At 43.5% G+C, this 26,679-nt stretch overlaps 1 protein-coding gene across 1 annotated transcript in view; it reads left to right on the top strand.

Annotated features, from left to right (window-relative positions):
* The window catches only part of ME1 (malic enzyme 1), a 236,659-nt gene that overhangs the window by 191,522 nt on the left and 18,458 nt on the right, over positions 1 to 26,679 (top strand). The window contains exons 8-9 of the mRNA XM_054394230.1: positions 5,720 to 5,817; positions 8,621 to 8,734. Of these exons, the coding sequence (XP_054250205.1) occupies positions 5,720 to 5,817; positions 8,621 to 8,734 (212 nt within the window). The remainder of the gene's footprint in view (positions 1 to 5,719; positions 5,818 to 8,620; positions 8,735 to 26,679) is intronic.

The following is a 26,679-nucleotide window of genomic DNA, read 5'->3' as shown; positions in this document are numbered from 1 at the left end:
GAATTGTCAGGGTTGGAAAGGACCTCAAGGATCACCTTGTTCCAGCCACTTTCCACTGGTTCAGGTTGCCCAGAGCCACATCCAGCCTGGCCTTAAAAACCTCCAGGGATGAGGCTTCCACCACCTCCCTGGGCAACCTCTTGCAGTGTCTCACCACCCTTATGATGAAGAACTTCTTCCTAATCGAAATCTCCCCTTCTCTAGCTTGGATCCACCCCCCCTAGTCTTATCACTACCCAACACCCTAAAAAGTCCCTCCCCAGCTTTCTTGTAGCCCCCTTCAGATACTGGAAAGCCACAAGAAGGTCTCCTCAGAGCCTTCTCTTCTCCGAACTGAACAACCCCAATGCTCTCAGACTCTCTTCATAGGAGAGGTGCTCCAGCCCTCTGATCATATATCTCAAATTCTGATGTGCAAACTATAGAAAATCTCTTTCATAATATGAAGTGACATTTGCTTTGATGTGACAGTTGGACTTGGTGATCTTAGAGGTCTTTTCTAACTGTGATATTATGAAACAGACATTGGGCTTTCTAAAACTTTTCTTAAACCAGACCCTATGAAGGCATATACTTTGGGGTTATGTGAAGAGTATCCTTTTTTCCAGTATATTCAGGATATCATTTGTCTAGTATACAGTGGAAAATTTATATTGAAACCCCTCTACTCTGCTCTGGTGAGGCCACATCTGGAATACTGTGTCCAGTTCTGAGCCACTCAGTTCAGGAAGGACCTCAGGGAACTGCTTGAAAAAGTCCAGCACAGAGCCACAAAAATGATGAAGGGAGTGGAAAATCTTCCTTGTAAGGAGAGACTGAGGGAGCTGGGGGCTCTGTAGCTTGGAGGAGACTGAGAGGTGACCTCATTCATGTTGATAAAGATGTGCAGGGTGAGTGCCAAGAGGATGGAGCCAGGCTCTGCTGGGTGATGCCCAATGAGAGGACAAGGGGCAATGGGTGGAAGTTGAGGCGTAGGAAGTTCCATGGAAACATGAGGAATTTTTTTTTTCCCTGTGTGGGGACAGAACACTGAAACAGGCTGCTCACAGGGCTTGTGGAGTCTCGCTCTCTGGAGATATTCAAGACCTGCCTGGATGCATTCCTGTGTGATCTGGTGTAGGTGGTCCTGCTCTGGCAGGGGGGTTGGACTGGATGACGTTTCAAGGTCCTTTCCAGCCCCTAACATTCTGTGCTTCTGTGATCAATGTGCTTTCAAGTGTTCCCCCTGTAGTTTTGTATGCTTTCCACCCCTATGTGCAAGTATGTGCATATACAGGTAGGTGTATGGCCAAGTATTTTTCTGTTTAATTTATTTCCTTGTTATGGGTTACAAAAAGAAAATCCATTCTCATCGTGTCCCTGGGCAACTGGCTCCATGTGGCCCTGCTTTTGGCAGAGTCTTTGCACCAGATGACATCCCAGCCTCAGCCACCTTGCACTCCTGGGACTCTGTATCCCTTTTCAAACACACCAAATAGCTGCTCTTTTAAACAGGCTCTATTTCTCCTTTTCTAGGGCCTTTCCCCCTCTTTGCTCTGCCTGCCTGCCTGTTGCAGCTGCAGATCCAGGCAGCAGCGTGCATGCAAAGCTTTTCAAGCCACTTCATGGCAAGGAGAAAGAGCTTCCCTCAATTAAAGAGGGTCCTTCTGAGCTACCCACAGCCATTGTGTTTGCTTCACAAGCAACTAAGAGGACACTTTTTAGACAGGATCTCTACTCTCACCTTTTTTCCCCAGTAAAGGTAGGAGAGAGATGATTTTTTTCCTGGCACTCTAGGTAGGCAGTGTTCTTTGGAAGGTCATATTAGCATGGAATTTCTATTATGTTGTATATTGAGAAATATGGATTTTACTTTTACCACTTCCTAATCTTTTAGTCCGGAATCAATAGCTCAGATTTTAGGATGTGATGCAGAAATTCCTCCTTGTTTGCTAGCTTTATAAATTGAGGTAAGGAAAATGACATACAGGAGCTATTGATACTTGATTACAAGCTTTACAAGTTTTATATTTTTGAAATCTTATGTGATGGACAAATGCTAATTTAAATTACATCAAATAAAAATTAATATCTTGTTCCTTATTTTGGGGGGCTTTTTTCCCCCCACTTTTGTGCTTCAGTTGTTGAATCAGCTGAAGACTTTGTGCTCCAAAGCACTTTAAATGTGCCAACCCCAAAAGGCTGTGATTTTCAGGATTCCCACTGACATGTTCATGCTCAGTCATACAGTTTACAGTAACAAGTAAGGCTAAAGAATCTTGGTCAGAAAGCAAAGACCTGGTGAAGAATGGTGTACTTTGAAATTTCACATCTACCAGATTTTTGTGAGATATGACTCATCTTCCTGGGAAACTATATCAAAGTGTTTGCTGTCAAAGAATATTTTAGAGCAAAATATCCTTTGTTAAACCTGCTGTGGTTATCCTTCTAGAAATTTAGGGAGAATAGGATCAGTTCTCAAAATCATATCCATGAACAATGCCTTTCTTGTCCTGCACACAAGGACCTTAACCTGTGCTCTGTGGGAGAGGGAGGTGAGGCCATTTCTCTCCTTCTTGTAGCAATGACAGTCGGAAAAAGAGTGAAATTCTGCTTCTGCTTCGTAATGTCTTCAAGAAGTGGTTAGGCTTTGGCAGATGGATATGAGTTGCATTTTGATTCTTGTCAGAGACTCGAGCCAGTGTTCAGGCTGAAATGTAAGGTCATGCTGCTAGTCAGAGCAGTTCTGGTTAAACAGATCTGCTATTCACACTGGCAGTGCCCCCCTTTGAATAGGAAGGAATAAGGGAAGCTGCTGACGAGGAGTGATGACAGCCACTGCCAGCAGCAGCGATAGTTCAGGGTTCAGTAATCTAATAAACTGGGTTATTATGCTTTTTAGAGTCAAATGGCTGAATAAAAGCAATGTGGAATACTTTTTAAATGCCCATTGTAGAGGAGTTCTTTTGTGCAAATTGTGATTCATGAGAAAGTCAATCTGTAAGCCTTTGTATGTTGCTCTTATAACCTTTGTTCTGAATTGTCTTCATAATGAACACACAGGTAACCGTAGCTCACATCCCATGTAAATAATCAATGCTAACTGGTATTGAATTCAAGGGAATATTTTATTCATGTTTCATATCTCTAGGTGTTAGGTTGGTGGTGGGACTTGACGATCTTAGAGGTCTTTTCCAACTGAAACACTTCTATGATTCTTTGATTCTATTATGAGTCTGTAAAAGTATCCCAGCTGGTAATACATCATCACAGCCTACTCTCCTGGCTAACAAATGTAGCAGCAGTCCATCAGCCATGAAGATAAGCAGGATCCCAATCTTCCCATTCATTACAAATGTACCAGGTTTCATATTGTCTCTGTCACTTGAACAGCAGCTTTCCTGCCTCTCTGAGAAGTCCTCTGCTGAGGGCAGGATGCTGCAGCGGCCACAGCTTCTGTCTTCAGGGGTTGGAAACAGGACCTTACAGTGCTCCAACTCAGCTTTCCTTTTCAGGAGACCAGATTGATTGTCTTAGGAATAACTCATGTTACGTAGGCTTCCTCTTCCTCCCCTGCCAGCACAGCTGTGTAATATAAAACAGAAGAAAGAATTTGGCATCAAGCAAGAGGATGGGATTTTTTTATTGCTGGTTGTGAGGATTGTTTGGTGGAGTACCAAGAGAAAGTGAGAGTATGATCTGACTTCTCTCTGTTGCCATTTTTGGTCTTTGCCAATTTGTCACTTGCCAGAGGAAGACTTAGTTTCATCTGGGAATGAAACAAGCTAGTTTTTAGATTCTGTGGGGTGGAAGTGTCTCAGCCTGATGGTTGCTCCCAAAGTTGTGCCTCAGAAGAACCATTTCTTATTTGTGTGGGGTTTTTTGTTTGTTTGTTTCTAATGTCTTTAGAAATGAGAGAGAAGAGAGTAAATGATCTCAGCTCTCAAAACTAGTCATAAAAATGACTAAAAATGACAAATTTCTGTGGCCTGATCATTAAGTGGTTGGTAAGACAAGAGGCCCAAATGGAAGAAGAAGAAATACCTGCAACATTTAGATTTGAAGCTTTTAACAAAAAGTACATTGAAGCTCTGGAATAGCTTGCTGAAGAGATCATAGGAGTATTTGAAAGATGTTAGGAACAAGTTAGACAAAGATCTGTCAGAAATCACAGAGGCATAGTTGGTCCTGCCATTGTGAACAGGCTTGGGTTAGATACCTGCTTATGATCCCTTCATTGCCCAACATTTTATTAATAGGTGATTCTCATAGTGAGGACCAAAATGTAGTGAGGAGAAGCAGGCATCTCATTTTTTGTGGCTCTGATTTGGAGAAGAAAGGCCTCCCCAGGCTAGATGATAAAACTAAATGTTAGCCTTTTTCTCCTGTGTGGCACAACTCAGAAATAGATTTAAAAGGTAGTTCTAATGTTTTACTTGCTAGTCAGCTGGAACCTCTCTCACAGTGGACTGGAGTCCTGAGGGCTTTCAGATGCAGTAGGACAGTCAGTGTCCATAAATGAGCTGACCTTACCCTTTCAGCTGGCTTAGCCTCTCTGCAGATGTTCACACTTTGCTATTCTGCTCTAACAAGCTCCCTGTAAGAAATAAAGTTTTGTTTTAGCCTTGTATTTTACTTTATTTGCAGTATATCTATTTGAAGAATGAAACCAGTACTTCATTTTTTAGTATCTAAGGTCACAGATTCCCAGATTGGATTGGGTTGGAAGGTCCCTCATAGGTCATCTTGTCCAAACCCCCTGCTCTGTCTGGGCTTAAATACCCTTTCCTTCTGACAAAGGTCATAATCAGAACATTTTGAAGTGGTTCAAATGCCCTAGCCATTATGTTCATCCAGTAGAATCAGACATAATTTATTTAATGTTACTCTGAAGATATTCCCATTTGCATTTAACTTTCATAAGAATACAGTAGAGCAAATTCCAATCCCACTGAAATTTTTTTATTACCCTAAGTACTGGTTGACAGCAGCTGAACATGAGCCAGCAGTGTGCCCAGGGGGCACAGAAGGCCAATGGCATCCTGGCCTGGATCAGGAATAATGGCCAGCAGGACTAGGGATGGAATTCTGTCCTGTATTCAGCACTGGTGAGGCCTCACCTCAAGTGCTGTCTGCAGCTCTGGGCCCCTCACTTCAGGAAGGATCTTGAGGTGCTGGAGCAGGTCCAGAGGAGAGCAATGAGACTGGTGAGGGGGCTGGAGGGAAAGTCTGATGAGGAGAGGCTGAGGGAGCTGGGGGTGTTCAGCCTGGAGAAGAGGAGACTCAGAGGGGACCTTATCACTCTCTACAACTACCTAAAAGGAAGCTGTAGTCAGGTGGGGCTCAGGCTCTTCTCCCAGGCAGCTTGTGACAGGACAAGAGGGCATGGCCTGAAGCTGCACCAGGGGAGGTTTAGGTTGGCTCTTAGGAAGCACTTCCTGACAGCAAGGCTGATTAGGCACTGGGATGGACTGCCCAGGGAGGTGGTGGAGTCTCCATCCCTGGAGGTCTTGAAGAAAAGCTTGGCTGTGGCACTTGGTGGCATGGTGTAGCAGATGTCATGGTGTTAGGTCATAGGCTGGGCTTGATGATCTCAGAGGTCATTTCCAGCCTCAATAATTCTGTGATTCTGTAAGTACTTGCATCTTTTACCAAAGGATGCTGTGCAATTATTTATAATGTAATGCTTTGTAGTTATTTCCAGCATAAGCAAACATAGTAATGATTTGTTTTATTTCAGGAACTGCCTCTGTGGCTGTTGCAGGTCTTCTTGCAGCTCTGCGTATCACCAAGAACAAGCTATCAGATCACACAGTGTTGTTCCAGGGAGCTGGAGAGGTAATGTATTTTCATTCAGCAGCAACAATTGTACTATGAAGGTTTGTATTCATATTTAATCAAATTATATGTGCCTACTTGGGAAGAAGGTTAAAATGGGTAGAATGCTCACTACCACCAGTTGGTGTTGGTTCTTAATTCAAATACAAACATACAGAAAAATCTCTGATCAGTTGGTCAAGCCTTGTAATTTTCAGAAGGCATTTTGCAGAGCTCTGCTTTCTTTTTGTGATATTTAAGGGTTTAACACTTCAGCTGTAAGTTATTTGTAAATTGCTCTCAATGTAAACAAACAAAACATCAGGAAATAGGCCACCACAGAGAAAAAAAATAATTTATCAGAGGAATTGTAATTTAGTGGTAAGTAGGGTCCCACTGGTTTTTTTTCTCCATCATTAAATGCAGTTTTTCAGTATTCTGCATGTCAAGGTCATTCAGTTTTGAAGATTTTTATGCACATGACTTTTTGATGTTAATTTTTCAGTATAAAACCCTAAGCCACTGACACACAAATGAAGGTTGCATTTACCTACGTTGTGGCTAGCTGTCATCTAGACTTGTAGGAAGTCTGTTACCCCATCCAGGCTTCTGAAACATGTTATTTGTAGTCACCAAACCCCACTATAGGTGCAGTATATTAATCCAGCTTTGTGTGGTCCAGATACCTTTGATTCAACATTTGGTGCTACTGAGATCAGGTCTGCAGTTTTCTGAACAACTTGCATCCCTCTAGGGCATGTCAGTACCTTTGTACATTCAGACAATCCATCTTCCTGAAGTTCCTTTCCCTGGTTTTGGTCCAGTACAGGTTAGAGGTTGCCCTGCTGGAAAGCAGCTCCATGGAGAAAGACCTTAGAGTCCTGGTGGACAGCAAGTTCTCCATGGGACAGCAATGTGCCAGTGGGATCCTGGGGTGCATCAAAAAGTGTGTGTCCAGCAGGTCTAGGGAGGTTCTTCTCCCCCTCTACTCTGCCCTAGACCACATCTGCAATCCTGTGTCCAGTTTTGGGCTCCCCAGTTCAAGAGAGACAGAGACCTGCTGGAGAGAGTCCAATGGAGAGCCATGAGGATGCTTAGGGGACTTGAGCATCTCCCCTGTGAAGAGAGACTGAGAGCCCTGGGGCTGTTTAGTCTGGAGAAGAGAAGGCTGAGAGGGGATCTGATCAATGTCTATCAGTATCTGAGGGGTGGGTGTCAAGTGGAGGGGGCCAGGCTCTTTTCAGTGGTTCACAGTAATGAGACAAGGAGCAATGGATAAAAACTTGAACATGGAAGGTTTCACTTCAATATGAGGAGAAACTTCTTTCCAGTGAGGGTGACAGAGCACTGGAACAGGCTGCCCAGGGGGGTTGTGGAGTCTCCTTCTGTGGAGACTTTCCAAACCCACCTGGATGCATTCCTGTGTGGACTACCCTAGGTGATGATGCTTTGACAGTGGGGCTGGACTCAATGATCTCTGGAGGCCCCTTCCAACCTCTACTGTTCTATGTTGAACAGACAGACAAATCCATAGTTTAATTTTATTTTTTGTTAGTATTGTCAGAGTGCTTATTGCTGCAAAGAGGCAACAGTAGATATCATCCCTATCATGGAAACTCATTCCTAATAAAAACTACCTCTTTCTTCACTAAAAAAGGGGAATCCCACTAGATTCTCAGTGAAACTGAGTAATAAAGAACAAGAAACAGAATCAGCCCCATCAGCAGGTGTATGAGTTGGTGATTAGAATACTGAGTGGGCTGTTGGCTCGATTTTGTTGCCTGGTTTTCAATCTGTGCCTGTATGACATTTGATCTGTTGGGTGAAATATTGTAAAATCCAGTAAGAATGATACATGTTTCAGCAAAATGATTGATAAGTGAATTTCTGTCACCCCTGCTTTCACTGGGAGCACAGCCAGGTCTAGAGTTACAAAACACATGAACAGTAGGTAAAAGGAGACTTACCTTTGTGATGGACATTTGGGAAAAAAGATAAGAGCAAAGAATCTTTCAGGACTGCATTTTACTTTCTGGCATGTTAGAGTGTAGTTTGCTTTGGTTTAAGTTACTATAAATATCTAATTAACAAGATAACATGTTGAAGAAGAATAAATATTTAATATATTCTGGGGTGATTATGTGGAATAAAGATTTGTTTTAGCATTTTTCAGCAGATTTTAAGGATTTATTATGCTCCCCACACTGTAAATGCCATCTTGAGATTTGTCTATACTGTGAGCAGACCTTATTGTGGCTTTCCAGTATCTGAAGGGGGCCTACAAGAAAGCTGGGGAGGGACTTTTTAGGGTGTCAGGTAGTGAAAGAATTAGGGGGAATAGAGCAAAACTAGAAATGGGTAGAGTCAGATTGGATGTTAGGAAGAAGTTTTACACCATGAGGGTGTTGAGACACTGGAACAGGTTGCCCAGGGAGGTGGTGGAAGCCTCCTCCCTGGAGGTGTTTAAGGCCAGGCTGGATGTGGCTCTGGGCAATCTGATGTAGTGTGAGGTGTCCCTGCCTGTGGCAGGGGGGTTGGAACTAGAAGATTCTTGAGGTCCCTTCCAACCCTAACAATTCTATGATTCTATGATTTATCTATATGGTTCAAGATTCATCTGAATTATTTATCTACATTACAGTTTCTAATTACCCAGTGATAGCAAGTGTCCATTAATGTTTACTTTATGAAAACAATAATGATTCAGTTTTATTGTCAAATAAAATCAACAAACTTGGCTAAAAATACAGGGTAGAGGAAACAAGTGAGCAGGGGATTTCTTTCATTTCTAGTTTCACTTACTACTTTTCTTCTCTTTCCTCAGGCTGCACTGGGGATAGCAAACCTCATTGTTATGGCTATGGAAAAAGAAGGGATATCTCAAGATGAAGCTACCAAAAGGATATGGATGGTTGACTCAAAGGGATTAATAGTAAAGGTAATACAATTTCCTCATTCCCTGAAGTGTCACTGTAGTTATTTGCAGTCTGTGGACAAAAGCAAGAAGGTATTCTGTGTGAAAGCAGCAACAACAATCTATCTCTCTTGACACAGCAAGCTGGTTTTCTTCCCTACAGTGTATTAAATGAATGACAGATTCCCATGTTACTCTTTGAGAAAGGAGGAATAGTGCAGGTATGATTATGCTTGGAGTTCCTGCCCTATTTGTCTTAGGGCTGAGCACACAATGAAGGGAATTTTTCAGCAGAGAATTTTTCAGGAGATATTTAAAAACAAAAATATGTCTAAAGAAAGAAATGTTCAAATCATGGGTTTAGTATTTCTCATCTTCTGTTATTTGCTAGCACAATCTTGCACAAAGATGTGTAAGGAACATTATTAAGATAGCATGCAAGAATTTTTTTAAAAGGAACAAAAATGGTTTTTTTAAGATAATATTTTCCTGGTATTGCAAGCATGTCATTCTGCTGCAAGAACTGAGATATATTACATCCAATAGCTTCTATGCACAGTGATATAGTTTGTGTTGCAGATGTTGTGGTCTGCAGTGCTATCAACACTGGTCAGAATTTGAAGCTGCTGAGAGACTTCATCAGTCACCCTTACCTCATTCTTTCCATATGCCAAAATGAAGAAACATATGAATTCCATGTGCCAGAATAAAGAAACTGCTATGTTTGAAAAGGTGGTTATGCATTTAGGAGTTTGTGAGCTACTTGAAAGAAATGGAGGAGAGGCTAGTTGGCTTTGCTTTTTCTCTTTGCCTGTTGGTTAGCAGTGTTTGTGGTCACTTTTGTTGGTACTGCACTGCATTTAGCTGTCTAATCTTTAAGATCTTTTATAGTTCATATACCTTTCCACCAGAGGCATGCATTCTGCAGTCAGTAACTGTGCTGGGTTATTGAGCAGCACCTTTCACTCATATTTGTTACAGGGAAAATATTAAGATCACAGACATTGGGATGGAAGAGTATTACTAAAGGTCATCTTAGACATTCCTTGCCAGAGAGCACAGAAGTAGCCTGATAGCTGTAGAAGAACGCTGGTATTTGCTGTTATCTGAGACAGACATGTTTTTCTTTGCTGATGGTTTTTCATTTGTTTGTTTGTTTTAATGAATGATTTTAATTCATTTGGTTTTAATCTAGTAATTTAAAGTGCTTTTGCACCCAAACACAGATAACTGAAGGCCTGTGTATCTTATCATAGAATCATAGAATGGTCCAGGGTGGAAGGGACCTCCAAAGCTCATCCAGTCTGACCTCCCCGCAGTCAGCAGGGACATCCCCAACTAGACCAGGTTGCCCAGGGCCCTGTTGAGCCTCACCTTGAATACCTCCAGGGAAGGAGCCTCAACCACCTCCCTGGGTTCCACCACCCTCATAGTAAAGAACTTGCTCCTAACATCCAATCTAAATCTGCTCTTCTCTAGCCCCTCGTCCTGTCCCTGCAGGCTTTTGTAAACAGTCTCTCTCCATCCTTCCTGTTGGCTTCCTTCAGATACTGGCAGGCTGCTATTAGGTCTCCCTGGAGCCTTCTCCTCTGCAGGCTGAACACCCCCAGCTCCCTCAGCCTGTGCTCATAGCAGAGCTGCTCCAACCCCCTGATCATTTTTGTGGCCCTCTTCTGGACCCTCTCCATCAGGTCTATGTCCTTTCTATATTGAGGACTCCAGACCTGTACACAGTACTCCAGGTGAGGTCTCTTCCATGGCTGTTGAAACCTAGAGGTTGCCTAAGAAGAACAGTGTGCTGCACAGTTTCCTCCACTATGGAGACTGGGATTATCAAATAATACATCTGAACTAACATTACCTCTTGAGGGTGTTAAGGAAACAAACTGAAAGGGGCAAAATCATAGGAGCTTCAGAAGCACTAAAACAGGCCTGAGCTGCGTGTCTGCCCAGCCTAAGTGGTTAACCAGCCTTTTTTCCTCTCCTCCTCATTTCTTCCTGCTTCTTTTACACCTCTTGCTGCTAATTTGCTAGTCAGCTGTGAAGCCAGGTTGTTGCTCTTGGTGCACAGAGACTAATTCCTTTCAGTTTCTAACTTTCTGGTGGCTTGGTGGCTGTGTGCTTTCCGCACCACCTTCTAGCTTCAGCGCTCTTAAGCAGTGCCAAAAGCAATCAACATCTCACGTAGCCTCCAAGTTCCTTTCCTCTGCTCAGCCTTCTTGGTGGAGCTTTAATTTGGGTTTTGGCCAAAAAGCAGTCCATTGAATTTCATGTCCTGCTTGGAGTATATTTGTGAACTGTTAGTGATAGCCAGACATAACAGCTGTCTGAGATAGATTAGGGCTGAATTTGTGGCCAGATGTTGATGCAAGCAGCAGGAGCCAATGGTGCACATTTCAGGTCCTTGCTGGTGTTCCCGGAGGATCTGGGAGCCTTCCTGTCTGGCTGTTCTGGGGGGCTTGAGGATGGATGGGTACTGACTGCTACAGTGTTTGAGTGCGGAGCCTGCTGGATCTAGCAGCTGCAGATACTTCAGTTCAAGGCCTGAGCTGAGCATAAGGAAAACCGTCCTTGGTGTAGGGCTCTGCAAGTCCTCTCTTGACTTTCTTCTGCAGCTAATGTTCCTCCTAGAAAATCATAAAATCACAAAGGTTGGAAAAGACCTTTAGGATCATTGGCTCCAACTCTAACCCAATTATCATAAGTCCTAGACTATATCTTGAAGTGCCACATCTACAGCTTCTTGAACACCTCCAGGGGTGGCAACTCCACTACTTCCCTGGGCAGCCTGTTCCAACACCTCACCACTCTTTCAGTAAAGAATTTTTTTTCCTGATATCCAATCTAAACCTCAGCTGGCACAACTTAAGTCCATTTCCTCCTGTCCTATAAATGTCCCCTTATCCCCCCAAAAAAGGAAAGAAAATACAGTCTAAGCCTCTTGAAGCTTGACTGATGGGAAGTCATATCTAGAGCAAGTAAATAATTAATCGATTCCTGCTTCCTTTCTCTGGCCTGAGAGAGAATGCTGTACTTTAGATCCACTTAGGAAATTATTCTGGCTTTAGCTGATGTAAGAAAAGTGTTGCAAGACTTCCCAAGCTCTTAGAAATGAGACAACAGAAGTAAAAGGAGGACAACTTGTGAGAAAACTGTACAGTGGGAAGGACTCTATTGTTAGAAAACTTTTCCTCCTAGCAAAGATTTGCAAAGCCACAGCACCATGGCCACCAGTTAACCAATTTTTGCATCAACTAAGGTGACTTTTATTTCTTTCTACTAAGCAGATGTATCAATAAAAACCTGTTCAATGAGAGTCCCTTAAAAATTGCCTCACCAAAAGATCCAAGACTTTTACTTACTCCTTTGCTTGATCAAAAGCAGGGAGACTTTTTCAGTCCTAGAATATTTTTATCTCTTGCTTTTAACAGTGTGAGAAGTATCAGAATCTCTGAAGACTGAGCAATTACTTCGTGCCACTAAACTTTCACATCATTTTTATTCTATGCTGTTCTTTGATCATTAATTTTGCAGTACATGATTATAGATTTAACCATTGTTTCTCCTTAACCATTGTTTCTCCTTAACCATTGTTTCTCCTTTCATCTACTTTCTATGTTATTTCAACCAGAGCAAACCAAAGTAAAATAACCTTGGAACTCTTGATGACCTGACTGCAAAGATTTTCCACCTTTTCCTTCTTCCCCCCACCCCTAAAAACTGCCACGAAGTCACTTATCAGACATTTGTATCTGATTTTTCCTTTGTGGCTTTTTAATTTTAGTTCAAGTGCAGCTGTGTTTTCATTTTCCTGTTAATATTCTCCCCCCCCACCCTGGGAACTATCTTTTTTTCATTAAACCAAGCTTGATGACCAACTTTTCTGCTATGCTGTGGTGAAAAAAGCTGATGGTGAAGGCTATGTTTTTTGTACTGTCTCTACTTCATTCTAAATACCTTGTATTGTTGTTCATATTGGTTTGGGGTTGTTGAGAGCTTTTTTAATTTGTTCAGTATGCTTTCACCTTTGGAATTTCTTTTTTTTCCTCCAAAGGTGGATGAAGAAGGTTTGCAGATCATATGGTTGGAACTTTGCCACTTGAACTATATGACTTTCTTGAACATATATCACTTCTCTTGAAATGCCTGGCTGAAGTATCCCAGGGTGTTCAGATGGAAGCTTGAACGTTTAATTAAAAGACACTTTTAAAGCTGCTTTTACACTCTTATGTACTGGAAGATGGGGACTGACCTGCTGGAGAGCAGTGAAGGGAAAAGGACCTGGGGGTCCTGGTGGATGGAAGGTTGACCATGAGCCAGCAATGTGCTCCTGTGGCCGAGAAGGCCAAAGCCATTCTGGGGTGGATTAGAAGGGCTGTGGTTAGTAGGTCCAGAGAGGTTCTCCTCCCCTTCTACTCTGCCCTGGTGAGGCTGCATCTGGAATATTGTGTCCAGTTCTGGGCCCCTCAGTTCAGGAAGAATCTCATGGAACTGCTTGAAAGAGCCACAAAAATGCTGAAGGGAGTGGAACATCTTCCTTATGAGGAGAGACTGATGGAGCTGGGGCTCTTTAGCTTGGAAAAGAGGAGACTAAGGGATGACCTCATTCATGTTTTTAAATATATAAAGAGTGAATGCCAAGAGGATGGAGCCAGGCTCTGCTCAGTGATGCCCAGTAACATGACAAGGGGCAATGGGTGGAAGGTGAGGCATAGGAAGTTCCATGGAAACAGGAGGAATTTTTTTTCCCTGTGAGGGTGACAGAACACTGGAACAGGCTGCCCAGGGGAGTTGTGGAGTCTCCTCTCTGGAGATATTCAAACCCCACCTGGATGTGTTCCTGTGTGATCTGTTCTAGGTGACCCTGCTCTGGCAGGGGGGTTGGACTGGATGAGCTTTCAAGGTCCCTTCCAGCCCCTAACATTCTCTGATTCTGTGATGACACATGAAAATTTTGGACTCAACTTTAACTCAGAATTTCTGAATTGTGTCACATTGTCACATTCTCTTGTATTGATGAATGGATATTTATCTATAGGAACACACTGATGAGTAATGTCTCCCTCATTCATTTTCTTACCCATATTCTCAGTATTCCTGTGTTTTTTCTGTCAGTCACACAAATATACCTAAATGTGGGATGTGTGGTGAACATATTTCGTGTCTTTTTTAAAGCTGCCATAATGCCATATTTGGCTATATTAATGATCAAATCTTTGCTCATGAACTTCAAAGGCAGTAAATTCCTTTGTGTTAAATAGCTGAAAAGAGGCAGAAAATGATAAACAGCATTGAGATGTTCATGAGATTCATCATAGCATCATAAAATGGTTTGAGTTTGAAGGGACCTTGGCATCTTGCACTTGATCAGAGCCTCATCCAGCTTGGCCTTGAACACTTCCAGGGAGGAGGCTTCCACAATTTCTCTGGACAATCTGTTCCAGTGTAGTCCTTGTCAGAGCATTTTAGTAACATGCTGCAAGTTTCCCATTTTTTTTTTTTTTGGTGTGGCAATACCAAGAAAAGGGTAATGTAATAGGCAAGATGGTTCTTGGAACTGCCTAGGAATAGGATACAAATAATAAGGCATTTTTTAATATTTAAAGGGATTCAGTAGAAACCCCCTGCCCTCTGCCAAGGATGGATTCTCCTCTGCTGAGGATGTACAGGCTGATGGGGAATGTTCCTGGGTTGCAAAACATGCTTGCCTTGTGATGAAATTTATCTGTAATATGCAAAACAGCATTAGATTTTATTTTTTTTTTTGTACCAGAAAACCTCTGAGGCACAAATGAAGTTCTCTCACATAGAGAGATGAATGTCATCCTTAACATTAAGGGGGATGTCAACATGGAGCAATGTTGCTTTGGACAATTTTGTACTCTATGATCTTTAGTTCAGCACTGAAACACTTGTGTCTAATTGAGTGATTTGTACTGCCTGTTAGATGTGTGATCTTACCTCCTGTAAGACTTCAGATCATCTGGGTGAAGCCCAAACTGAAGGCCAAGCACAAGAGCATCAGCTGAGGTCTCATAGTTGAAGGCCTCAGAATATTGGTCTTCTAAGAGGAGGAATGAATCACAGAATCACAGAATCAACCAGGTTGGAAGAGACCTCCACGATCATCAAGTCCAACAAATCACACAACCCCAACTAATCAACCAGACCATGGCACTAAGTCCCTCATCCAGGTTTTTCTTAAACACCTCCAGGGACATTGACCCTGCTACCTCCCTGGGCAGCACATTCCAATGGGCTGCAATAGACCCTAAAAGTTTACCTGTTCCTGTACTCCTAATTAGTTAGAGTGGAGATTCTCAGGTAATCCCATAGATAATCCTTTAAAATATTTTCATTTCCTTTCCTCCTTTTCCCTATTTGAATATCCCTGGCAGTCTTACTAGAAAGAGATCCTTGCAGCCAAGTAGCTGGCAGTGGATACAACCCTGATTAAAGTTCATGGTCTGGTCAAAGCTGCATAGATAGTTGTCTTGGTTTGAGCTGAAACAGCTCCAGACTGAGGACAGAATGTATTTCACCTACAACAATAGTTCAGTATTTGCTTAGAGAATGCTGGAAGAGGAAGAGGGACATTTGGAACTGATGACAGAATTTTAGTGCCATGGAAGTGTGGTCATTCCCATTAGAGTCAGCAGAGCTCATATGACATGTGAAAGAGCCTCTAGGGCTCACAATCAGGTATCTTAATATTGAACTGAATCCCATCCAGACTGACTGTTAATGAATTCTCTTATATTTTAATCAATAATAACTTATTTTTACAAGTTTGGATTTCATTCTAGATACTAAATTGATTGTAGTTTTAATGCTAACTTATATTTACCTCTCAAATATTATGCCTGCTTCTTCTTTTAATTATTTCTTTTTATCAGCAGTCAGTTGTTCTGACTCTTGTCCATCATCAGTACATTTATGACTGACTGCAGCTGAGCTAGGTCTTGCAAAGCCAAAAACTGATTCACATCTTAGAAAAGATGCAATGTCTTTGATATATCCAAGGCACCACAAACACTTAAAGAGGTTTCTGCCTTATTTTACTCATGTACTATCCCAGTGAAGCAATCCTTGTTTGCTTTGTCAGTTGTTCTGATGTCTGGGGAATTAATGTGTGCAGCTTCATCTTGTATTTATCTTGTTCTATAAGAATTTTTGCAGAAAGGAAACACATTAATTTGTCTTTGAATGCTCATGGCATTACTCATACTCAGTCAGGAAATATATGACAAAAAGTAAGGACAAGGCCAAAGGATGATTTATGGGATGTGCTCAAGGAATACCAACATTATTTTCCCTAGAAAAGACACCACCAAAAATCTGGGTGCTAAAGTTGTTAGCATGTAAGTGTTTCCTCTGACACCATGTACATTAGATGTGCTGAGGAAATGGTGACCTAATTTGGATGGTTTTTGGTTTCTTTTGCTCACCATCTCTTGTTGAAATTAATTAATTGCTTTGCTTCATTTTGTTTCTGTCGTTCTGTGGGTTCCAGACTTGCTCTCCTTCTCAGATCTTCTCTTCTTGAAATAACTGTCTATAAATTTTATCCTGCCTGTTAACCAGGTGTGCTTATTTACACAGAAAGGGCATTTTATAAATTATACCAGGCTTAAATATTAACAGCCCAGATCTTCTAACTTTGTGTTTTAAAGTCAGAGTTTCATTTCTTACCTAAGTGGTATGTTGTTCTGCTAACCATTTTGACTTTTAACTCCTCCTTTCCCACACCACATCCTGGTCTCCAAACTGGTGACACATGGGTTTGATGAGTGGACCACTAGATGGATAAAGAACTTGCTTGATGGCTGCACCCAAAGAGTGGCTGTCAATGGCTCCATGTCCCAGTGGAGGCCAGGGACAAGTGGAGTCCCTCAGGGCTTAGTCCTGGGACCAGTCTTGTTCAACATCTTTGTTGGTGACATGGACAGAGGCATTGAGTGCACCCTCAGCAAGTTTGCTGATGACACCAAGCTGTGTGGTGCAGCAGACAGCTGGAGGGAAGGGATCCATCCAGAGGGACCTGGACAGGCTGGAGAGGTGGGCACAAGCCAACCTCAGGAGGTTCAACAAGACCAAGTGCAAGGTCCTGCAGCTGGGTCGAGGCAATCCCAAGCACAAATCCAGGCTGGGCAGGGACTGACTGGAGAGCAGCCCTGAGGAGAGGGACTTCAGGGTGCTGGTGGATGAGAAGCTCAACAGGAGCCAGCAGTGAGCACTTGCAGCCCAGAAAGCCAACCAGAGCCTGGGCTGCATCAAGAGAAGTGTGGCCAGCAGGTCAAGGGAGGTGATTCTCCCTCTCTGCTCAGCTCTGGTGAGACCCAACCTGGAGTACTGCATCCAGTTCTGGAGCCCCTATTACAAGAGGGATATGGACATGCTGGAAGATGTCCAGAGAAGGGCCACCAGGATGAGCAGAGGGCTGGAGCTCCTCTCCTATGAGGACAGACTGAGAGAGTTGGGGCTGTTCAGTCTGGAGAAGAGAAGGCTCCAAGAAGACCTTACTGTGGCCTTCCAGTATCTGAAGGTGGCTACAAGAAAGCTGGGGAGGGACTTTTTAGGTTATCAGGTAGTGATAGGACTAGGGGGAATGGAATAAAGCTGGAAGTGGGGAGATTCAGGCTGGATGTGAGGAGGAAGTTCTTCCCCATGAGAGTGGTGAGAGCCTGGAATGGGTTGTCCAGGGAGGTGGTTGAGGCCCCATCCCTGGAGGTGTTTAAGGCCAGGCTGGATGAGGCTCTGGGCAGCCTGCTGTAGTGTGAGGTGTCCCTGCCCATGGCAGGGGGGTTGGAACTGGATGATCCTTGTGGTCCCTTCCAACCCTGACTGATTCTATGATTCTGTGAAAATGCTGTGTTCTTTTTTTTTCAGAGGGTTGGCAACAAACTGTCCATTAATTCTGTGTCCAAGTTGCCTCATCTGCTTTCAGTCTGCTGTCTTCACCTTTAAGTGTTAGGTGAAGGGCCCAATGAGGAGGCACAGTCACTTTGTAGTTAGGATGGGGGGATTCTGGAGGGCTTGTATAGCTCTGCTTTTTGGTTCCTAAACGAGGTAGCAAACAAGTGCCTGTCCCTTGCAGGCCTATGAGGTTCAGTAACCCCTGACCAGTGAGTCCTAGCTCCACTTTTTTTCATTTTAAAACTCCTTGTAACTGATACTCTTCTGAAGTTCTGGCTGGGCAGGGTGGCCTGATCTGTCCCCTCCTACAACTCTGTGCTTCTCTTGTTCCTTCCTTACTGTGCTTCTGTTGCGCTCTTGAAGAGAGGTCACTCAACTCCCAGCACTGTCCACAGTCCCTGCCTAGAGCCCTCCAGATGATTCATCAACAGCCTGCATTTACTTGTGATGAAAGAGATTAGAAGCCCTGTAGAGATCATCTCCCAACAGGAAGATGTTTCAACACCTTCTCCCATGACTCTTAATCACATAATTTCCATCCTTCCCCCACAACTTCTAAGATGCTCTAAGAACTGCTTTTTTTGTTTGTTTTGCTCTTAACTCTGCAACAGGGAAGGAAAAATGTAAGTAACCCCCAAACATTTGCAGTTGGGAATACTCTGCTTAGCAGTGGCTTGCTTTGCTCTTGGTCTGCAGTTCTCCTGTCGTTCGTGGTTCTCGTGTCTCCAGTACTGAAGAACCTCAGATGAATGTATTAGTTTCTATGTCTGCTGATCTCTGTTCTCTTGTTTAAATAAGCCACAGCTGACACAGGTCAAATGGAGGCAAGTGTTTATATAAATAGATTTGTGCCTTCCTGGTTGTGAGGTGGGATGAGTGCCAGTGCTGCCTCTAATGTGGGACAGTGCAGTCATCAAGGGAGCTCTGGCTTATTCTCAGCTGCTTCCCAGCTGATTCAAAGAATCAATCTTGGAGAGCATCCAGCCCTGCCTCTCTTGCCTGGCTGACAGAAAGCTGCTCTGCTCTTCAGCCCTGGCTTTTTGGGCACCCCTGGCAGGACCAGCTCAAACAGGCCATGGCATTAGACTTCACATTGGTGGTATTTGGAGAATTTTCCTCCTGTTTTGTAAAATCCCACATAGATTTCTGCTGTGCAGTCTGGTCCCCTGTTTTTACAGCTGGTTTCTATGAATTTTCTCAGGGGTTTATTGATGGCTCACTTGTGTTTGTGAACTGAGCCTCCAGTTGGTTCTATAATGTGATGATATGAAGAACTTTCTATGGAAACTGTGAGGTACATCTGCTTGAAGCCTGATCTCAGTGTCTCCTTTGCTTCATGTGCTGTTGACTAGCCACTAAAACTGAAAACTTAAGAACCCTTCCCAAAACTAAGAACTTCTTTCAGTACGAATCCAAAATACAAGCAGTTTTTCATAATATTAAATCCTGAGTCTTGTTGCTTGCTTTTGCTCCTTGAAACACAAGATGCTGCTGTCTAAGTGACTATGTCTTGGATAGATTGGATGGATGGGCCAGTGTTAACAGGATGAGCTTCAACAAGGCCAAATGCCAGGTCCTGCACTTGGGTCACAACAACTCCACAGGCTTGGGGCAGTGTGGCTGGAAAGCTGTCTGGCAGAAAGGTACCTGGGGGTGATAATGGACAAGCAACTGAATAGGAGCCAGCAGTGTGCCCAGGTGGCCAAGAAAGCCAAAGGCATCCTGGCTGGGATGAGAAATGCTGTGTCCAGCAGGAGCAGGGAGGGGATTGTCCTCTTGGACTCAGCTCTGGTGAGGCCATACCTGGAATATTGTGTCCAGTTTTGGGCACCTCAATCCAAGAGAGATGTGGAGGTGCTGGAGCCAGTGCAGAGGAGGGCAAGGAAGCTGGGGAAGGGCCTGGAGAATAAATCTGATGGAAAGTGACTGAAGGAGCTGGGGATGGTTAGTTTGAAGGAGAGGAGGCTGAGGAGAGACCTCATTGCTGTCTACAACTACCTGACAGGAGGTTGTAGAGAGGCTGGTGCTGCTCCCTTCTTACAAGTAATTAGTGTTAGAACAAGAGGGAATGGCCTCAAGCTGTGACTGGGTAGGTTTAAGCTGGACATTAGGAAAAAAACTGCACAGCAAGAGTGGTCAGGCACTGGAATGTGCTACCCAGGGAGGTGGTTGAGTCCCCAAGCCTGGATGTGTTTAAAGGTTGTTTGGATGTAGTGCTTGGGGTTATGGTTTAGGGGTGAACCTTGTAGAGTAGGGTTAATGGTTGAACTTGGTGATCCTGAGGGGCTTTCCCAACCTGAATATTTCTGTGATTCTGTGAGGTTTTACTGTTTGTAATACTAATATGTAATACCAAGGACCCTCATCCATTAGGGACTACAGACATTTTAGGATTGCCAAGATCATTCATTCATAATGTCACCATCAGAGAATGCTGCTATTGTTTCTTTATCTCTGTACTTCCTCTGCTGACTTAACACTGTCCACATTGTAACTGATTTGCTAATAAAGAATTTAGTTCTTGTTACTTTCCATCTGAGGTACCACAGTGACTTCTAATATAACAACATATCTATTTTCAGGTTTCTTAGTGCTCTTTTCTTCAAATCCAAAACATCTCATAGGTTTCTTGGTGCAAAACGATATTGTGTACTTCCTGACTTCTGCACTGAGGTTTTGCACTTAACGTCTATTAATATTTTTGAATGTTTTTAATGTTCTTCAGCATTCTGGGGGGGGTGTATTGTATAGTTTGTTCATACATCCTGAGTATGTAGTGAGGATGCTGTAGTTTGTTCATACATCCTGAGTATGCAGTGAGGATGCTGTAGTTTGTTCATACACTCTGAGTATGCAGTGAGGATGCTGTAGTTTGTTCATACATCCTGAGTATGCAGTGAGGATGCTGTAGTTTGTTCATGCATCCTGAGTATGCAGTGAGGATGCTGTAGTTTGTTCATACATCCTGAGTATGCAGTGAGGATGCTGTAGTTTGTTCATGCATCCTGAGTATGCAGTGAGGATGCTGTAGTTTGTTCATGCATCCTGAGTATGTAGTAAAGATGCTGTAGTTTGTTCATACATCCTGAGTATGCAGTGAGGATGCTGTAGTTTCTTCATGCATCCTGAGTATGAAGTGAGGATGCTGTAGTTTGTTCATGCATCCTGAGTATGTAGTAAAGATGCTGTAGTTTGTTCATACATCCTGAGTATGCAGTGAGGATGCTGTAGTTTGTTCATGCATCCTGAGTATGTAGTAAAGATGCTGTAGTTTGTTCATACAGCCTGAGTATGTAGTAAAGATGCTGTAGTTTGTTCATGCATCCTGAGTATGCAGTGAGGATGCTGTAGTTTGTTCATACCTCCTGAGTATGTAGTAAAGATGCTGTAGTTTGTTCATACAGCCTGAGTATGTAGTAAAGATGCTGTAGTTTGTTCATGCATCCTGAGTATGTAGTAAAGATGCTGTAGTTTGTTCATGCATCCTGAGTATGCAGTGAGGATGCTGTAGTTTGTTCATACACTCTGAGTATGCAGTGAGGATGCTGTAGTTCGTTCATACACTCTGAGTATGCAGTGAGGATGCTGTAGTTTGTTCATACACTCTGAGTATGCAGTGAGGATGCTGTAGTTTGTTCATGCATCCTGAGTATGCAGTGAGGATGCTGTAGTTTGTTCATACATCCTGAGTATGCAGTGAGGATGCTGTAGTTTGTTCATACATCCTGAGTATGCAGTGAGGATGCTGTAGTTTGTTCATACATCCTGAGTATTCAGTGAAGGTGCTGTAGTTGTCTTAGTGGTGCTTTAATGTGTAGCTTGGTTTAGTTTTTTCACTATAATGCCTGTAGCAAATGACTTGCTCTGTACAAGATAAGGAAATCATAGAAGAATACATAGCATTGTGAAAAGCTTTATAACGACATGTTGGTGCTTCTTTCTTTCTTGGAGTGATGAGTACATTTGGGAAGTTAAAGCAAGAAGGATATATAGTCCCTTTTTCCTAACCTTACCTTCCTCCTTCTGTTGGAAGAGTTTATGAATTTGCATCCTGCCCTCTGAATAGCTGCACAGGTATCATGTCAAGTCTGTTAGTTCATCCGTGGATATCACTGTGAGAAACTTTCTGTTTTGATTTAGAGAGTATCACTTGATGCAGGAAAGATGCTTGTTGTAAATCATAGATAACACAGTACAGTTTAAGGCAGCTTCTGTCTGGCCTAGATGAGTCTTCATGCTGCTGTTTGAACAACAGTGCAATAACATCCTCTGGTAGGAACCCCTAGGAAAGTTCCTCTCCTGCATGGCAAGTACTGAAGCCCTTCAGTGAAACAGTGAGACTGTATCAAGGTTTGGTGTAATGAAAGGGGCACATCTTTAGATTGCTGGGGTTTCTGAGCCCTTTCCATTGAATGAATGATTTTGTAAAATAATGCTAAAAGAGCAAGAGAGGGCCAGGTTGGATGGGCTCTTGAGCAATCTGGTCTAGTGGCAGGTGTCCCTGCCTATGGCAGGGGGGTTGGAACGAGAAGGGCAACAAGGCTGGTGAGAGGTCTTGAGCACAAGCCCTAAGAGGAGAGGCTGAGGGAGCTGGGGGTGTTTAGCCTGGAGAAGAGGAGGCTCAGGGGAGACCTCATTTCTGTCTACAACTACCTGAAGGGAGGTTGTAGACAGGTGGGGGTTGGTCTCTTCTCCTAGGTACCCAGCAACAGAACAAGAGGACAGAGTCTCAAGCTGTGCCAGGGGAAGTTCAGGCTGGAGATGAGGAGAAAGTTCTTCCCAGAAAGAGTAATTGGCCATTGGAATGTGCTGCCCAGGGAGGTGGTGGAGTCACCATCCCTGGAAGTGTTCAAAAAAAGATTGGATGTGGTATTTGGAGCCATGGTTTAATTGTCAGGTGATGTTAGGTATTAGGTCATAGGTTAGACTTTAAGGTCCCTTCCAACCCAAACTATTCTATGAATCTATAAATCCATGGTGTTTCTAATTAAAAGACTCACTCACAGCTTCATACACAGAACCCCAAAACTCATTCTAATTCTTTCTTAGTATAGAGTATTTATTTTTTTTCCTTTTCCTATTAGAAGGGAAATGCCAGTGAGCTGTGTGCTGTGTTAGTAGTTTAGGATTGTGGAGATGCAGGAAGAACAGAGCATTTTCTGATTTATGCTGTCTTGTGTTGATCCCCTCTACAGCTCATTTCCTGGGAGCAGATAGCCAGAGTACAAAAGCTAGCTATGCCAGGGCTGGGAGTGTCAGAAGATGTGCTCAGTGCTTCTACTCTGCCCTGGTGAGACCACAAATGGAATACTGTGTCCAGTTTTGGGCTCCCCAGTTCAAGAGAGACAGGGAGAGAGTCCAACAGAGAACCACAAAGATGCTTAGGGGACTTGAGCATCTCCCCTGTGAAGAGAGACTGAGAGCCCTGGGGATGTTTAGTCTGGAGAAGAGAAGGCTGAGAGGGGATCTGATCAATGTCTATCAATAGCTGAGGGGTGGGGGTCAAGTGGAGGGGGCCAGGCTCTTTTGGGTAATAGTAACAGCAATAAGATAAGGAACAATGGATACAAACTTGAACATAGAAGGTTTCAGCTCAACATGAGGAGAAACTTCTTTGCAGTGAGGGTGGCAGAGCACTGGAACAGGCTGCCCAGGGAGGTTGTGGAGTCTCCTTCTGTGGAGACTTTCCAAACCCACCTGGATGCATTCCTGTGTGGACTACCCTAAATGATCCTGCTTTGGCAGGGGGTTGGACCTGATGATCTCTGGAGGTTCCTTCCAACCTCTACAAATCTGTGATTCGGTGAAGGTCCTCCAGTCAGAGAGCTCTGCACTGACAGACCCATCAGCTTTCCATTTCTCCAGTGTCAGAAGGGAGACAAGACAGAAACCCCCCCGAGTCCAGAATTGAGACTTCTGCATTTTGGCTGTGTTCTCATCTCAGCTGACTGAAAAAGCTCCCTGATGTCTTACTCTGGCTATGGGCATTCAGGGACAGATGTCTGTCACTGAATGGGCTGGCAAGCCCTTAGTTTGAGGTGAAGCATGGACAAAACTGAATTGTTTCTCACTTCCTGCAAGTGATTGCTTGTGCTGTGGGCAGGGCACAGAGGAAAACTGGCTGTGCTCTTCTTGCTGCTAGCTCTTTACTTTGTAGAGAGCAGAACTTAGTGCAAATTTGGAGATTCCAAATACTGTCTAAAGCACTCTCCAAATGATTGGAGTTTTGTAACCAAGTCAGATGGCTGATCTTGAAATCTCAAACACACCTTTCAGGGAGAATCACAGAATTAACCAGGTTAGAAAAGACCTTTGAGATCGTCAAGTCCAACCACTTTTAGGAGGTGATCTTTTAGGATCACTGAATTAATAATTAAAATACATTTTTACAATCCATTAAAAATAATAATAATAAAAAAAACACCACAAACTAGCCATAGAATGTCTTTTATAAGCATTTTTCCCAAGCCAATACCTCTGTGTACATAGCTCTTGTTATTTTTGCTAAGCCGCAGAATTTATTTCATTCTTGGTTAATATGCTATACAAATATTTACTTGGAGACATGATTCATTCTGACTAATGGGATCAAGCTAATTCAGCCCAAAGAGGAATAAAGGAATAAAATTATAATTGCTTTGGGGCTTGGTTTTGGTTTGAAGTTTTGCTTCAGTTTAGAATGGTAGAATGCCCTGTGTGAAATTAAGGGGAAACAGAAATGACAATAGGGCAGGAGAGGATCTGGCCTAAGTCAGCTGGCACTGGTCTCACTAGCCAGTGGCCTGGAAAGGATTGCAGTGGGTCACATTCAGCTTACTGTTTGAGTATGCCTTTGTAACTAATTAAATGAGTGATGATCATCAATGTCAGTAGGAAATGGGGCTTTGAATCCTTTGTGTTGCATCTATAAGTGCTTTGACAACTCTGCCATTATCTCAATTTTAAGAAGTTGAAGCACGCCCTCGGAAGCCAATCAAGTGTAAAACTGCATAAAGAAACATCCCTGTTCCGTGCAGGATTTTGGTTATTTGCCTGGATTAAAAATTAGTAATATCAACATTTTTCTCCACTAAGATGTCAGCCTGGCCTCTTAGCTGTTACACATCGTGGAAAAAATTGGAGATCGGCTTTCCTGAGAGATCTGCCCAGGTCATAGAATCATAGAACTGTTAGGGCTGGAAGGGACCTCAAGGTTCATCTAGTTCCAAGCCCCCTCCCATGGGCAGGGACACTTCCTACTAGATCACATTGCCCAGAGCCACATCCAGCCCGGCCTTGAAAACATCCAGGGATGAGGCTTTCACCACCTCCCTGGGAAACCTGTTCCATCCACCCTTATGGTGATGAATTTCTTTCTAATGTCTAATCTAAATCTCCCCTCCTCTAGCATGGATCCATTGCCCCTAGTCCTATCACTTCCTAACATCCTAAGAAGTCCCTCCCGAGCTTTCCTGTAGACCCCCTTCAGAGACTGGAAGGCCACAAGAAGGTCTCCTTGGTGCCTTCTCTTCTCCAAACTGAACAGCCCCAACTCTCTCAGCCTGTCCACGTAGGAGAGGTGCTCCAGCCCTGATCTGCAGATCCTGGAGGTGTTCAGAGCTACCAGCATGTCACAGCATGAAGAATCATCTGCTTATAGCTCTTAGAAGTGATTTCTATTTTCTTGGTAGCTCAGAGCAATCTCCTGGAGACCTAGGTTTTAAGACAAGAACTAAAGCTGGCTTCCTCTGTAGCAGCCTGATAAGGCATTAAGGAATCAACTGAAGAAGCAGCATGGGAATGGATGATTGCCCGTGGCACCCATTCCCAGCTTCCCAGGAAACCTGCTTCCAAGTTGGGCTCTGTTGAGCATTCTGATTTAAACCAACCAGCTGATTAGAATGCAAAATGACTTTTATTGTAGTACTTGGAGTTATTCCTAGCAACAATTTGGCCCGGAAGTCATAAATGCATGTTTTTTTATTTGGCATAAATGAAAATTTCATATATTTTCCCTTGCAAATGTTAAGGAAAATTCCTGCTTTCAAATCAGATGCATCTAAACCCTATGTGTAGACTTGGGGGACATCTGCTGGGGTGCTGGGAAATGGCAGACTTCAAAATGTGTATTGATGGTGGAATGATTTGAATGTGAATATGCCAAAAATTGTTAATATTGTGGCATTCTCTCGAGGCTGAGAATTTCACATCTCACCCACAAAGGAAACCAGGTGCCTGTATCTCAGTATTTGTGTGCTCATCACTCTAGGAGAACACTTAAGACCGGTATAAGCACATCCACACATAACCCTCCTAACTTAAAAAACTCTGTATTTTGGTCGTGTGTAAAAAGTCTGTAGAAGAGAAGAAGAAGTCTCTGGAAATTCCTTGTAATCAGGAGTGAGCCAAGAGAAGCTGGCGTCCTGTGAGGCCTGACCACATAACAGCCTTCTGTGGCTTCCTGTGGTACCCCTGGGGTGGAGATGCTTTTCCTGCAGCTGGAAATGAAAAGTGGCCTTCCTTCCTGCCTACAAGCTCTTGTGGTGGCCATCCAAGGACCAGCAGAAGACTGGTGATGGGACTGTCACAGCCACATGTTGCCACATGGCAGAACTGTAGCCTGAAACAGAGCATTGGGTTTTTCATTTGTTGTTAAAATCAGGCAGAAGTACTATTGAAAAACTAATCTTGGCCTGGATCCCATAGTATATGCAACCCTAAACTGAGCCTGAATCGTCAAATCCTTAGCCTTTGGTGGAACTGTGGAATGAATTCTGTTCCAGTACTTCTGTGTGGTACAGCAGACACACTGGAGGGAAGGGATCCATCCAGAGGGACCTGGACAGGCTGCAGAGCTGGGCCCATGCCAACCGCATGAGGTTCAACAAGACCAAATGCAAGGACCTGCATCTGGGTCGGGGCAATCCCAAGCACTGATGTAGGTTTGGCAGGGACTGGCTTGAGAGCAGCCCTGAAGAAAAGGACTTGGGGGTGCTGGTGGATGAGAAGCTCAACATGAGCCAGCAGCCAGAACCTCAACTTGCAGCCCAGAAAGCCAATCACATCCTGGGCTG

Source organism: Indicator indicator, chromosome 2 (genome assembly GCF_027791375.1).
Source record: "Indicator indicator isolate 239-I01 chromosome 2, UM_Iind_1.1, whole genome shotgun sequence".
NCBI lineage: Eukaryota > Metazoa > Chordata > Aves > Piciformes > Indicatoridae > Indicator > Indicator indicator.
The sequence above is the reverse complement of the archived record's forward strand: the minus strand, read 5'-3'. Positions and strand labels throughout refer to the sequence as shown.